Source organism: Aotus nancymaae, unplaced genomic scaffold (assembly GCF_030222135.1).
Source record: "Aotus nancymaae isolate 86718 unplaced genomic scaffold, 86718_ANA_hifiasm-v0.15.2.pri h1tg000032l_0, whole genome shotgun sequence".
NCBI classification, from domain to species: domain Eukaryota; kingdom Metazoa; phylum Chordata; class Mammalia; order Primates; family Aotidae; genus Aotus; species Aotus nancymaae.
Genome location: NW_026988445.1, coordinates 22,593,163 through 22,608,919, shown reverse-complemented (window position 1 = coordinate 22,608,919; position 15,757 = coordinate 22,593,163). Strand labels below are relative to the sequence as shown.

The 15,757-nt window shown below is 39.5% G+C and overlaps 1 protein-coding gene across 6 annotated transcripts in view; it reads right to left on the bottom strand.

The window, feature by feature from the left end:
- RYR2 (ryanodine receptor 2) overlaps positions 1-15,757 on the bottom strand; it is a 784,705-nt gene that overhangs the window by 325,663 nt on the left and 443,285 nt on the right. For all 6 annotated transcript variants that reach the window (XM_064383634.1, XM_064383629.1, XM_064383631.1 and 3 more), the window contains 4 exons: positions 13,101-13,293; positions 10,586-10,802; positions 7,710-7,814; positions 3,058-3,161 (listed from right to left, as the gene is read on the bottom strand). In XM_064383634.1, coding sequence (XP_064239704.1) covers positions 3,058-3,161; positions 7,710-7,814; positions 10,586-10,802; positions 13,101-13,293 — 619 coding nt within the window. The remainder of the gene's footprint in view (positions 1-3,057; positions 3,162-7,709; positions 7,815-10,585; positions 10,803-13,100; positions 13,294-15,757) is intronic.

Below are 15,757 nucleotides of genomic sequence, written 5' to 3'. Positions count from 1 at the left end.
GTCCATTAATAGATGAATGGATAAAGAAAATGTGATATATATACATAATGGAATATTATTCAGCTGTAAAGAAGAATAAAATCATGTCTTTTGTAACAACCTGATTAGAACTGGGGATCATTATCTTAACTGAAATAAGCTAGACCCAGAAAGGCAAATACCTGTGTTGTCACTCATAAGTGGGTATTAAAAAATGTGTACACATGGACAGAGAGAGTAGAATTATAGATAATGGAGACTTGGAAGAGTGAGGGGATTGGAAGGGAGTAGATGATGAGAAATTACTTATTGGGTACAATATACATTAACTGAGTGTTGGAGAAGGAGAGGAACAAGGAGAGGGAGAGGGAAATTAGGGAGAAGGAGAAGGAGGAGAGGGAGAAGGAGAGGGAGAGGGAGATTAGGAATAGGAGGGGGAGGAGGAGGAGGAGAAGAAGGGAAAGTAAGAGAAGGGGAGGGGAGGGGGAGAGGGGTTGGAGGGAGAGGAGGCGGAGGAACAGAGGTATGAGAAACCAACTTGCTCCCTTGCTCTGCCTCTCCCCTTAGCTGTTATTTGTCTCCCTTCCATATTGCTTTCCTCCATTCCTATGTCCTGGGTCCCTACTGTTCCTCCTACCCTTTGCCACATACATATACAAGCACATTACATCACCTAAAAATAATTTTCAGGAAAAATACTTCACTGGGAGAAAAACATCATATCATTGTAGTGTCACTATATTTTTGTTAACTTCCAAAGAAATAAATTCTATGAAAGTGTATTATATGTTGATTAAAAATCCTTATATCAATTATTTCTAAAATGTGAGCTGTTTATTCTGAAATTAAGATCTGGAATTTGGAAAATAATGAAAACTAAACCAGAAACTGAACCTTTGGTAACACTGATCACATTAAGGGCGTCTGGCAGACACGCTCTGCCAAGCTGTGCTGTTCTGAGAGTGTCACAATTCTGCAGTACTGTAGGGTACCCAGATGAGAATGCAAGTCTAAAGTAAGTGGTCATTGTCAGCAATTTACACAAGAAGACAAATCACAGACACAGCATCTAAAATTCACATTTGATTAAACCACTCCTCAACCCAAAATAAGGGATATTCTGGAGTAATTTCTTGCTTATTTGTTATTTAGAACTTCTAAAGATTTAAGCAAATGAAGCTGTTCATCCTTCCCTTGATATATTTATTAAACAAACAAAAAACCCAGACTGTGCTTCCTCTGTCAGAAATACGGTGTTAAAGGCTTTATCAATATCCTATCAGTTAGTCCCTATAATAATTCCATAAAGAAAATGCATTATAATCCTCATTTTACTAAGGAGAAGAAAACCTATGGTTCAGAGAAGTTGAGTGACTCCAGCCACATTCCCTTGGTGGAACAAGCCCTCAAGCCCGGACGACCCAACTCCAGAGTCTGCGTTCTTACCTACTCTGCTCTGGGGCCTGCCAACTAAATAAGTGAATAAAGGAAATATAGAAAGAAAGTACTGTACCTTCTCTAAACCACTGGAATTGGGGATGGCATAAATCTTAGAGAAGTATGGGTGTTTCCCCCTAATTTGATGTGTAAATCAATCAATCAATCAATCAATAAAAATCAGTCCATTATATAAACTAGCTATAAGAAAACCAACACTTTGGGAGGCCGAGGTGGGCGGATCATGAGATGAGGAGTTTAAGACAAGGCTGCCAACATGGTGAAACCCCGTCTCTACTAAAAATACAAAAATTCGCCAGGTGAGGTGGCGCGCACCTGTAATCCCAGCTACTCAGGAGGCTGAGGCAGGAGAATCACTTGAACCCAGGAGGCAGAGGTTGCAGTGAGCTGAGGTCGCACCACTACACTCTAGCCTAGGCAACAGAGCAAGACTCCATCTCAAAAAAAAACAAAAGAGAAAATCAACAAAGAAGTGTTAAGAATTTGCTTGTGAAGAGGGTGATTTACATTCACCAGAAAGAATAAAACCACAGTACGAGCCAACTGAAGATTAACCAAACCAGCCACCAGCAGCTGGTAGGAATGACAATGGATTACATGTAACAGTCAAAGGCACAACATGCTGAATGCAAATAGAGATTTCTACACTCCAGAATTTACTCTCTGCAATAGCTGGCTTAGCCGTCAATTGCTAAAATGATAGGGAATGCAATGCAAATTTAAATTATGTTAGACCATGACCTTTCAATAAAACATTTTGTTGTAAAAGATGAAGAAATAATGAGCTGCCATGAATTACTAAGCTAAATATGCAAACCTCATGTCAAGGGCACAAAGGAAGATCAGAGATGCTGAATCCAAGTACTCAGGACACAGGGCTCATTATGCATCCCTTATTACAAGCAAACCTTGTCATTTTTAACCTTTAGGTTCTCAATTTACTTGATGTATATATATCGCTGTTTCTTTTAAGTTCCTAGTAGACCCTAAACTCACTCTATGCCTAACATGTGTATTTCCATGATAATCTGTATCCTTGAGGATATAGAGTTAGGCATTACTTAACAACGGGGACATACTCTGAGAAATGGGTTCTTCAGCAATTTCATCATCATGTGAACATCACACAGTATACCTGTCCAAACCTAGATCCTAGAGCCTACTACACACCTAGGCTATTGCTGCTAGGCTACAAACTTGTACATGTTACTTCACCAAATACTGAAGACAAGTGTAATACAATGGTAAGTATTTGGGTATCTAAATAAAGAAAAGATAATGCATTGCACTAGGAAGTATGACAGCTATGCTGTCATAAGCGATAGGAATTTTTCAGCTCTATTATAATCTCATGGCCACCATCACATATACAGTCCATCATTGAGTCAAACGCTGTTAGGCAGCTCATGACTCTGTATCTGAGCCCAAATTCTAGAATTTGAAATGAGGTTCAAATTTTATGTTCCAGGTCCCTGGTAAAATAATTTCAGTGGAAATAACTTTTTACTGCTCTTAACAAAAATCACTTCATAGCTGAATGAACATATAACCTCAATAGGTGGTTTTCTGTTTGATTCCAGGTAAGGCAGATTGGAAAATAGAAAAAGTTAAGAAACTCACTTCAGGGTCTCAAGGGACATTTGTAAGTTGTAATTGCGCTCCTGTTCAGGCAGCTTGGAGAACTCCACCAGGCACGGGTGTTGTCTCTTGTTGTCATCTCTAACCTGAAACAGGACAGGAAATTGACATAGAATCGTCTCCAATGCCAGGCACTAGCAATGGAATTCGTGTGGTGGAAAGTAGAGGCGGAAGGCAAGAAGCAACACCCAGATCACCACCCCCGCAAACCTGCCTCCACAACGTCGCAGGCGCAGTGAGTATCTGAGGTCATTGGTAAAAGCTGGCATTATCCATGTTCCTTCCCTTCTGTTTGGCAGAGCTTCCATGAGCCCCTGCCATGCACGCTCCTACCCCAGATTCCCACAGGCTCACTCACTCAGCTCCTTGCAGCATCTGTCCATATCTTACTTTCTCGGTGAGGTTTACTCTGCCCACTTGCCTAATTAGGACAGTCTGCCTGCCCACCCTACCCTTTTTTGTTGTTGTTGTTGTTCACATGCCTTCTAACAGGTTGGATTTATTGAGTTATTGGGCTATTGTCTGTCTCCCTGAATTAGAAGATCAAAAATGCACACATTTTGGTCTCTTTTGTTCTTTGATGTGTTCCAAACACCTAACACATGCCTGGTATGAGTAGGCGCTTGACACATGTTTTATAAATTGAAATAAATTCTGTGTAAGAAGGGTGTGGTAACGACGTAGTTTTAATTCGTAGTAAATTTCCAATGTAGAACCAAACCGATTGCAGACATCAATTAACGACAGGACTGACTGACATACACACTTTGAGGTGGTTCTGGCCGTTCATTTTACCCCCTGCAAGTTACCTCCTGATCTCACAAATCACCCTATTACCTTCACAAAATCCATTAGCATCCTATGCAGGTGGTTTTTATATTAATCCTTGAAACTGTATATTAGCAATCACATTAAACTAAATGCAAGGTTTTAGGAATGAATTAATGAGAATTATGTTCTCTCTCCTTGCATTCGTAATTAGGTTTGTTATCTTCTCAGAGACCTAAATTGCATCGGCATTAATGCTGTGGCGGCACCCAGATAGCAGCCATATGCTGTCAGGGAATAGAGTACTTCATGGGCCTCATTACCAGGTCCTATAAATGCCACATAACAAGTACGCAAATATGAGTGAGACTTTTTGTTTTAAGTCTGCTGCAGTCACCAAGTTAGAAATGATGTATTTATTCCTTTCTTTCTGGTCATCATTACAAACGAACAAGACTTGTATAGAAGCATGTATTAGGTATACTTATTTAATTGCATAACTCTGAAGATGAAATTGAGTTACGTAATTTAATCTAAACTCTCAATCTCTAACCCTACAAATGAAACAACAAAAGTGAACATTTATAACATGAATGTGCCTGAATCCGGAGATAATCTCCCCATTTAGGTCATCTCTACTTTGCCTCTACTCTCTATAGCAGAGAATAATCAACACCACCATCTTCTCAAGCGTCTAAGCCAAACCAGCTATCTGCCCAGATTCCCTTCCTTCTCCTACTATATCCCATATGTGAACACTGAAACATCTCCTGAAATCACATCTCTCCATCTCTGCTGCAGGGTTCTGAGTCGCCTGTCACCTGGGGTCCCTGTGCCGTCTCCCTGTCCCTCTTCCTGACTTCAGGCTCTCTACCCTTCCACATTCACAGCAGAGCTTCTTTGGAAAGCAGACATAAGTCTGTCACCTCCCAGCTATGCATTTTCAATGCTCTTTAGTCCCCTACAGAATAAAATCACATTCTTCCCAAAGCCTTTTGTGACACACTTCCTTCCTAAATGACCTGGCCTCCCACCTCTTCTAGTCTGCACCACAAAAGAGGTGTCCTCTTGCAACACTGCGCTACTGAAAGGTCATGGCAGATGTCCTGTCTCTTCTGCCTCTCACTTTTACACATGCCTGGTCCTCTGCCTACTACACGGTCATGTTCTCTGATTGCCAGCCATCTTGTACCCATCCCTCAGCCTTGGATCAAATATTTACTTCCTCCTGGAAGCCTTCCCTGATTTCCCAGGAAAGAGCTAAATATTTCTTCTTTACTCTGTAATTGTTTGCCTAGCTATCATTCAACTAAACAGGAAAAGCCAAGAAGGCAAACACAATACCTTAAAAGTCAAGGTCTTTTCAAAATTGGGTCCCCAGTATTATACACCCCAGGCAAATAGTAGACATACAATCAATGTTAAAGGGACAAATAAATGATTGATGGATCTGCCTTGTTATTCCATAAAATAGAGCCCTTGCACTATGCTCTTGGGAAATATATCCCAAAGAAACTATAACTTCTTCAAATAAACAAAAAAATCCAGCATGCTGGGCAGCTAAGTATAAATTACTCCACCCAAAAAATACTTGAATACTTCAAAACATCACTTAAAATGTTAAAGAATTTATGAAGTCAGCATAGTAATAGGCACCTATCTTAGTCTAGAATAAGAGAGATCACAGGTCAAGGATTATAACTACTGCACACAAAGGAGTTTCAGGGAAGATCTTGGAAAAGAAGCAGGCTGCAAATCATACATTAGATGAGACAACATTTCCGGCACCCGGAAAGACGCGGGTACTAACGCAACAGCAGCAGACGGAGGGGTTGGTGTCCCCGCAAGAGGTCTGTCAAGCCCAGTGTTGCCTCAGTTGGCCTCAGACTCAGCAAAGGATAACTTGGGTCAATTGTGAGCTTCCTGGCTCTGCGGTACCATATTATCTGTCAGTATCTGAAAACTCGAAGAGTGTTTTGAACATGACAGGAATAGGATGTACGGAATTAAACAGAACTAAATTTAACTGGAAGAATCAATGAGACCTTATATTTCAGTCAGTTCTTAAAGAAGAAACACACCTAAGCTTCCTAAGCTTTCACTGCAAAACAGAATTATCTAGGTGAACTTACTGAGTTTGCAATAGAGATCGTCTTAGAAGCCCAGTAAAATATTTGCTATTACAATATGGGGTTCTGTTGTTTTACATTCTGTTTGTTTTTTATGTTAACTTTTTTTTTTAATCTTCTTGGAGTCTAATTATCTTTTCCTCTGTTTGAAACTTCTGCAGAACGTTGCCTGTAATTCCTCTGGCGATTGATTACTTACACAGTTGTAGTATCTCTCCTCCAACTGACTAACAGATAGTTCAGTCTTTTATTTGGCATTTATACATGTCCTTCAATTTTAAGAATTGATGAGGCCAGGCGCACTTGTAATCCAGCCTATAATCCCAGCAATTTGGGAGGCTGAGGCGGGCGGATTACCTGAGGCCAGGAGTTCAAAACCAACCTGGCCACATGGTGAAACCCTGTCTCTACTAAAAAAACAAAATTAGCTGGTGTAGGTGCCTGTAATCCCAGCTACTTGGGAGGCTGAGGCAGGAGAAACACTTGAACCTGGGAGGTGGAGGTTGCAGTGAGCCAAGACGCACCACTGTACTCCAGCCTGGGCAACAAGAGTGAAACTCTGTTTTAATTAAAAAAAGAAAAAAGAACTGATGAATGTAGCATAAAACCAGGTACCCAAGTGTTTGCTGGTGTAACAAATGTCTATCATTTAGTTAATTTTAGCACCACATTTTCTGGTCATGCTTCAGCAAGCCTTACAGTGACTTGCAGTCACTTTCTAAACTCTGTCTTAGAAAACCTTGATTCCAGTCTTGGAGCTGCTACTCACTAGCTATGTGATGCCTGCCAAGGCATTTAACAACCACAGGAACGATCTGCTAGGTCATCACAAGTACAACTGACTTAACAACACAACCCAGTTCACTGTAATGACACTTTAACCTAATAATCTGTATGTGAGAATGCAAAACATTGAATAAATATATAAATATTACTGAGTAGTGTGGAGTATTACATGTTGCTACTACTAACATTAATAATAAATATTCTTTATTTCGAGCTCAATGCAATAAATTATGATGGGTCAATACGTTAAATTCTCTATTCAGTCAGGTATAAGAAAGTGTTACAGCCTTTGGGACACTTCGTATAATATCATAAAAATGAAAGTATTACCACGGTTTTGATGAAAACAAGTATATGATATATGCTAGGATTACACAGGAAGTTGTTTTAAATCTAAATTTTATTAAGTTGTAAACTAAGATCTTCAGTAAAATATCATTTAGAAACACATGCAATCATGATTTCTCAGTCTTCACTCTACCTGTGAAACCAGCTATTAACTACTGCCCGCAGATCTGCCTCCACACAGAATCGGGATGAAAGAAAAGGAACGTCAGCAAGGGATGTTTCTTATAAGAAATGTTGCCTTATTTCTTTCCATTTTCAGTTTTCACTTTCAATTTCACCGAGTTTTTTTAAGAGGCTTAAAAATCAATGCCTGTTATCTGTACATGTTAACCTCGATTTGAAAATAGAACTTTCAGCCCAAAGACTGATAAGTTTCAATTGTCTGGGCAGCTAGACCATCCTTCAGTGAACCTGACAATAACAGCTGTCAGCCCCATTTACTATAATAATGTGGTAAAGCAAAACTGCACAAAAACTAACGTGCAGGGGGAAAATATCCATCCAATTGATTGATGTCACCCCATAGCAGGAAAAGGGAGAAAAAGCTGTATTTTCAGAAAGATGTATTAACAGAATCCAAAAATAAATTTCAAAATTACGTACCGGACCATACTGCCAGCCAAGTTCAATTTTATTCATAACCCAGAGTTCATGGATATTCTCTGCCAGTTTTTCTCTTATTCTTTCTAGATGAGGAGGCAACACGATCTAAAATTTATGGAAAGAAAGAGAAAAGACACATCGGAGACAAATGCAATAAGACGTGGTGCCAGCGGACTTCACTGCAAACTGAACTAAACAAAACTGCCTCATAAACCAGTAAAATAATCACATAACAAACTTCTACGCCATCTATTTCATGCCATTCTTTAAATAAATTTGCGGGCTTTTTTTTGACAACTTAGGTTTCCAAATCAATTTATGAGCCACAGAAAAATTGGCGTGTTGGTGGGGACAACTGAAAGATGTTTAATGGACATGGAGCAACTACCAAAGAATGTATTATTTAAAATGAGAAACCACCCCAAAGCTCTTACACCTACCGGGCCAGCATTCATAAGCCAAGGTAAAGGCAACCCAGTGCCCACATTATAATCCATCGGATCTCTGAGCAGGTAAACGTCTGACTGTAGTGATTGATGTCTTCCCCTACTCTGCTATTGTTAGTGGTTTCTAAATATAAGGTTGCGTGTAAAGAAACGAAAAAAATCTTTACACGTAACCATTGAAAGGAAGAAATGTAATGTTCATGGAGAACATCTGGTAAGAGATGGACGGGTGGTTTACATCTTGATAAAGCACTTCTGTGTGACCCCACAGCTCATCCCGCAACACACAGAGTGGGCAAATAACCCCCGTGCCCAATGACGAGGTGTCATTTCCACGAGAAGCAGGAATGAGTGTTTCCTTTCCCTGATGGAGCTTATCTGGGTCTCAGGTAATCCTTAAGGTTCTACCATGACATAATCTAGTTGTCCATTTCTAGCCTCCCAAATCTTTTTTCCTATAAACTTAGATACCACTATACATATCCTCCCACGTTTTAGCAGTGGGCAATGCAGACTGAACTTTGGCCATGAACAACATTGGCATGTTCATTTTAACAACATGATATACAAAGGGGGAACAAGAAACAGGACTCAAGGAACTAAACATCTGATTGCTAAGCAAGCGAAGCTTCTCAGGCATGGTAGTCATTCAACTTCAGACTTCAGAAACAATGTCTTTGCTCTTTAAAAACTAATAAACCAACTTTCAATATCTAACCAACCTCACTGAAGCTACTTCAGCATCAACATAAATCAATATTTAATTCATTGCCAACTTCAGAACACCACTACATCTATGAAACAGAAAAAGGGGAATAATGGCTGACATTTGTTGGGTGCCTGTTTGCCAAGTAATATGGTGTCTATTAACTATGGCAAACGTACTCTCAGCATCCCAATAAACAAGGTGAGCAGCTCCCCCAAGGGAAGAGTAGGCACTTGATGCCAGGCATTTTGACTCTAGAGCTCATGATATTAATCTATACGCAAGATAAAGTCAGTTAATATTTTCTACGTAATTGTATTGAAGAAGGAAATCATTAAAAACTCCTATTTCCTATACAGTATCCTCATCTTTCTCTATATTCTCCTTAGATTCTCATAGGAGTGCAAACTCTGTTGTGAACTGTGCCTGCGAGGGATCTTGGTAGTGCACTTCTTTTGAGAATCTAATGCCTGATGATCTGAGGTAGAACAGTTTCATCTCAAAACTATCCACACCTTCAACCCCAGCCCACTGGTTCACTGAAAAATTGCCTTCCAGGATACCAGTGCCTAGTGCCAAAAAGGTTAGGAACTTAACAAGTACACTCTAAAATCAGTGTGCATCACATCTATATGATGTTACTTCAAGTGCAGTAATTACCCCAGATATGAAATCATCTTAGCATTATTATACCTTAAAATTTCTTTTATGATTTTTGTCACTAAGTTCCATCTGTTGCTATTATTGCCTATTTTTAAAAGTATAATATGCACTTTATAAACTAAGTAATATTAATTATTTTCATAAAACTTTAAAGACAACCCTGAACAGTGTTTTTAACATTTCAGGTTGTAACCTGTTAGTACATTAGGGAATCAGTTTATTGGGTTGGGAAAACTTCTCTTTTTTTTTTTTTGAGACAGAGTCTCGCTCTATGGCCAGGCTGGAGTGCAGTGGCGTGATCCCGGCTCACTGCAACTTCCGTTTTCCGGTTTCAAGCAATTCTCCTGCCTCAGCCTCCCGAGTAGCTGAGACTACAGGCATGTACCACCACACCTGGCTAATTTTTTTGTACTTTTAGTAGAGATGGGGTTGCACCATGTTGGCCAGGATGGTCTCGATCTCTTGACCTCATGATCCGCTTGTCTCGGCCTCCCAAAGTACTAGGATTACAGGCGTGAACCACCGTGCCTGGCCGGGAAAACTTCTTAAAACATAGAACAGAGGCTGGGTGTGGTGGCTAATGCCTGTAACCCCAGCACTTTGAAAGGCCAAAACGGGTGGATCACCTGAGGTCAGGAGTTCGAGACCAACCTGGCCAACGTGATGAATCCCCATCTCTACTAAAAATACAAAAATTAGCTGTGTGTGGTGGCTGACTCCTGTAATCCCAGCTACTTGAGACAGGAGAATCGCTTGAACCCAGGAGGCAGAGGTTGCAGTGAGCCAAGATTGCACCACTGCACTCCAGCCTGGGCAACAGCGTGAGACTCCACCTCAAAAAAAACAAAAAAAAACAAAATGACAACAACAACAAAAAAAACCACAGAATAGAATAGAAAATGAGTGGAAATGGTAAAGGTAAGTATTATTTTATGAGACTTGTTTCAGTCCTACATGTCAATGGTACAATTGTATTACTGTGAAATGCATTCCTATGGGTTGTGGTCCAAGTGTGAAAGCCATGTCAGAATGACTGCAATACAAACGATTGATCTTGGTACCTGGCTGGTATCCACAGGGATGGGTGTGAAGGCAGCTTGTGTCAGGGAAACCGTGGGGCCCAGCAGGTCGCGTGTGTAAGTTCGTTCTTGCTTGTACTCTCGGCTGTGTTCCACTTTCAACTTTTCTTTTGGTAGAACAGCTTCATAACAAGGAGCATACCCAGGAGGAGGAAGAAATTTGAATTCTCCATGTCGCCCCCCAAGCAGAAAGCGTACCCTAAAAAGGATGCATGTTACAGTCAATTTTATCTCTGGTGTACAATGGAGTTTTCTAATTAACAAACTATTAGGAAAAAATTATTAGTACAAAAGTAATTTTATCAGAAGCCACATTTGTTCCTAAGTACCAGCATAATATGATCACCTTAGAATTCGAGGACCTCTAATTATAAAAGGTAAAACATGAGGACATCATAGTCATCAGAAGAGAAGACCAGCTTCAGTTAATTAATGGGTCAGTGATGACATCACCCACTAGAGAAATAAGGAAAGGCACATTCTTACAGGAATGAAGTGCATGTCCATAATAACTGGTCACTTAATGTCCCAAAGTGCCCAAGTCATCAAGAGATAAAGACCTGATCTAAATATCTACACGCTTAAAATTACAGGACTTCACAAGGAATGAGAAAAAAGTCACTTTGCAATGTCCAACTTCCTAATGAGATTCTCTTAAGCAGGGGTCCCCAGCCCCCAGGCCGTGATGGGTTCCAGTCTGTGGCCTGTTAGGAACCAGGCTGCACAGAAGGAGGTGAGCTGTGTGGGCAAGCTAGCATTACCGCCGGAGCTCTGCCTCTTGTCAGATCAGCGGTGGCCTCAGATTCTCATAGGAGTGCAGACCCTATTGCGAACTGTGCCTGTGAAGGATCTAGGTTGCTCACTCCTTATGAGAATCTAACTAATGCTGATGCTCTATCTGAACTGGAACAGTTTCATCCTGAAACCTTCCCCACCTTCAACCCCGGCCCCGGCCCGTGGAAAAATAGTCTTCCACAAAACCAATGCCTAGGGCCAAAAAGATTAGGGACTGCCGCTTTAAAGGAGATTCAGACGTCACTTCAACTTGAAGAAAGCAGGTAACCTTATTGCTTATTGTTTATCAATTTCAACAACAACAAAAAAGAACTTACTAAAATCTTTTATACAGTCTGCTCATTTAAGCAAACCTATTTTAATGTGAGTTCCTTTGAACAACACTTTTTGAAACAGTTAAGTGATATCTATTTCCTGAGGCTCTTGGGTTTACAAAAATAAATTTAAATTTTTCATTTTCCTTGTAATTATTTTTTGGGGGGTTAGGGTCTCTGTTGCTCAGGCAGGGGTACAGTGTCACAGTCACGGGTTACTGCAGCCTCTATCTCCTGGGTTCAAGTGATCCTCCCAACTCAGCCTCCCAAGTGGCTAAGACTACAGGCATATAACACTAGGTGCCAATTAAAAAAAAAAAAAAACTTTGACAGAGATAGGGTCTCACTGTGTTTACCAGGCTGGTCACAGACTCCTGGCCTCCAGCAATCCCTGTACCCCCTCCCAAAGTGCTGGGATTACAGGTGCAAGCTACCACACCTGGCCATAATTCTTATTCTAATTTGTGTATCAGGTCTAGACCAACAATAAATAAATAAAAGCAAAGAAAAGTGAAGAAAAATGAAAATGTTAAAACATTCCAGAAGCTTGTAGAAACATAATTTGTATAAATACATCAAAAAAAAGTAACTAGTACAGGGATAGTTAATAGTTCATGACTACTCTGTTCCTTCTTCAATATGATGCTTTTGTAACTAGGACTTATTCCTGGGAAAATTATAACTAAAAGAATAACTAAAATAAAGGGAGTTATTCTAAGTGTACAGGTGTGTGTGTGTATAAAAATAAATGACAGAGTAGTTACCTACAACACACCACATTTATTAAAGTTTTATTTGCAGAACTACAAGGGATTATCATTTTAATTTCTTTCCTTCTGGTAATAGTGTACAAGGAAAGAGTGTGAGGAAACTATCTTGGCAGAGTTGACCATGGGCAGAGAATAAAGAAATAAAGAGAATAAAGGTGGAGAGGAACACTGAAGAAAGCCATCTGGGCCTCATCAACAAAAACAATTTTTAATTTCTGTTGAAATAAAGGGGTGTGCAATTGGGTGAGGAACTACGGCTTAAAAAGGAAAATTAATAAAAATATAAGAAAATAAGCAGTATTTTTTAAACAGCCTTGCTCATTTCATCTAATTAAATGAACTAAAATAAAAATCTTGAAATAGTTCAGGGCACTGGTTTGAGGGAGACTGCCCACGTGTAAACACACTGGGATTCATACACAAAGCATTCAGCCTTGCAAGTTGCCCCTCTGGGTGAGCCTGACCTCTTCCTTCAAGGCACAGGCAAACGGCACTGAGGACAGATGCCCAGGAGAGAGAAATAATGATTAGAGAAGCAGGGCAATGGCAGTGCAGAGTCTTCTGTGGAGGTATGAGAAATGAGAAAGGAAAGAGACCAAAAAACGTAGACATACTCACTTTATTCCTGCAGAGAAACTAACAACGGGAAAGAAGAGGCCATCGATGTTGAAATTCTCAAACATTCCTTGAACAGGTTGTCCATTAATTCGGAATGAGATGCTTGGGGCACTGAGATCTAAACAGCAACTGATGACATCATCAGTTCTTAACAGATGTTGGTTTGGTGAGCTTACAGTACGAGCAATACAACCTATTGGGGGAAAAACCATTAAGGAAGGTCATGTATTTTTTATCTCAGAGAATCATCTTCAGAGCCAAAGTCAAAAGATTTGAATATGCAGTGACAAACCCATGCACAACACCAGAAGGAATAAATCTTGTATGTAAACAGATGTTATATGTTATATCCTTTGTCAAAAAAAAATTATTTCAGGAGTCAGACTGCTATCTATGTTGTAAAATGGACCTTCTGATACACAGAAATTTCTGCACATAGATGAATAGCAATTGATGCGGAAATTATCTAAGAGCAGATTATGTAATGATGTCAAAGGAACATCTCCAGGGACTTCAAACAGATACCTTACCAATTACTACTTGTAAGACCATAACCAAATTACTTAAGCTCTCTTAATTTTGATGTCTTATAAACAGAACACCAAATAGCCATCCCCTTGTTTAATTATTCTGATGAATAATGTTTTACAAGTAACAGAGTCTCAGGCACAGCAGGTACTTCACGTCAGTCCCCTTTTCAAATGCTAAACTCCCTTTGTTCTATCAATTTAAAATAAAAATACACAAAGATAAGGAAAGCAGAAAACATAATCATTCATTCCTGCAGTGCGTTGTTTATTGTGAAATAGCTGTAGGCCAACTGGTTTTTGTTTTACAATTACATTTATTTCACACAAGATCTTGGTTGGCTTCTTAAGTAAAGCAGGATATAACCGGGGGCATGAAAATGACATTTGATAAATGTTATTTCTTGCCCTGGCAAGACCAACCTATGGTCCAAGCCCATTCCTGATTCTAAGGACTCCTTTACAAGTCAGTCCCAGGATCATCTGCATTCTCATTGCCACTGGAAGAAGAAAAGGGAAGGTCCTCCCAAACACGCATGCTCACAAACCTAAACAAACCCTTCAATGTGAGCAAGGACAAAACAGATTTGGTGATACATGCTTTGTATTTTTAATAACTCTTTTTATTTCTAGCATGCCAATATCTTTACCAAGAACATATTTGACATGTCAGTAGTAAAGAAAACCTATTTTTTTAAATGTGAAATCCCAGCAGTAGAGAATATTTATTTTTTTTAATGTGGACACTTCTTATTTTACCAATATTCAAATCCACAGGCAATACATTCACCATCAAATGTCTCTTTCAGAATTCCCTGAATATAATAAAGGCAGCTTTTTGGCCGGGTGCAGTGGCTCACACCTATAATCCCAGCACTTTGGGAGGCCAAGGCAGGTGGATCATGAGGTCAAGAGATCGAGACCATCCTGGTCAAACCCCGTCTCTACTAAAAATACAAAAATTAGCTGCATGAAAAAAAATTAGCTGGGTGAAAAAATTAGAGATGGTGAAACCCCGTCTCTACTAAAAATACAAAAATTAGCTGGGCATAGTGGTGCACGCCTGTAGTACCAGCTACTCAGGAGGCTGAGGCAGGAGAATTGCTTGAACCCAGGAGGCGGAGGTTGCGGTGAGCTGAGATGGTGCCATTGCACTCCAGCCTGGGTAACAAGAGCAAAACTCCATCTCAAATAAATAAATAAATAAATAAAGGCAGCTTTTTACAAGAATCATATAAAAGCAAATACAGAAAAAGGTCTAGTTTCTTATTTGTACCAAGATCTGTGGTGAATAGAAATGTTATTAAAAAGATATTTACTATAATCAAATATATTGCTCAGTTTGAGGGATATGACAGCTTTATAGATCCTGTACTAGAAACCTGTACCCATCTTTCCTGTACATTCCACCACACTACTTCTGTATTTAAATTCTCTAAAAGCACCAAGATTTTTCAACCTTTCGGTCCTTTTAAACACCTGGGACCTGGATTCCCAAAATCCAGTTCTGTATCAACAGAGAGTAAACGTAGCAACACCGCAACGCTTAAATTGAAGAGAAGAAATGAAGACATAGCTCAAAACTCTTGCTTTTGAGCCCAATCCTCGTTGCAAGAAATACTGCCACTCTCCAATTACGAAATGTTAAGTAGCAGAGAGTGTGCTCTACCCTAGAAATCACTGATATTTGATACTTTAAATTGTACATCAACCATTAAGAAAAGGAATAGGGGAATGACCCCCCAAGAAGGTTATCTCTTACTATGAATTTGAGTTTTGTAACCCAGATTCCAACTAATTTAGATTTGTCTTCCTTGACTATGAATATAAAATTAGCAAAGCATTTAATAGACCCCCAGTGGCTTAAGAGAAAATACTTTTCAGCTACAGGCATGATATGGTACGTACTTCCTTGCCATCTAAAAAAAATAAATACAATTTCAGGATGCTTTTCTCCTGAAATTCCACTGCCTACCATCCTTTCTGGTACATGTCCACAGATTTACTAAATTTTTTTTGTTGTTCTTATTGTTCTATTTAACAGATACTTTGTAATAAAAGGTATAATGCATACAATTCAATTGCATAAGAACCAGGTACTTTTAATGTATTGAAAGAAAATTTCAAATT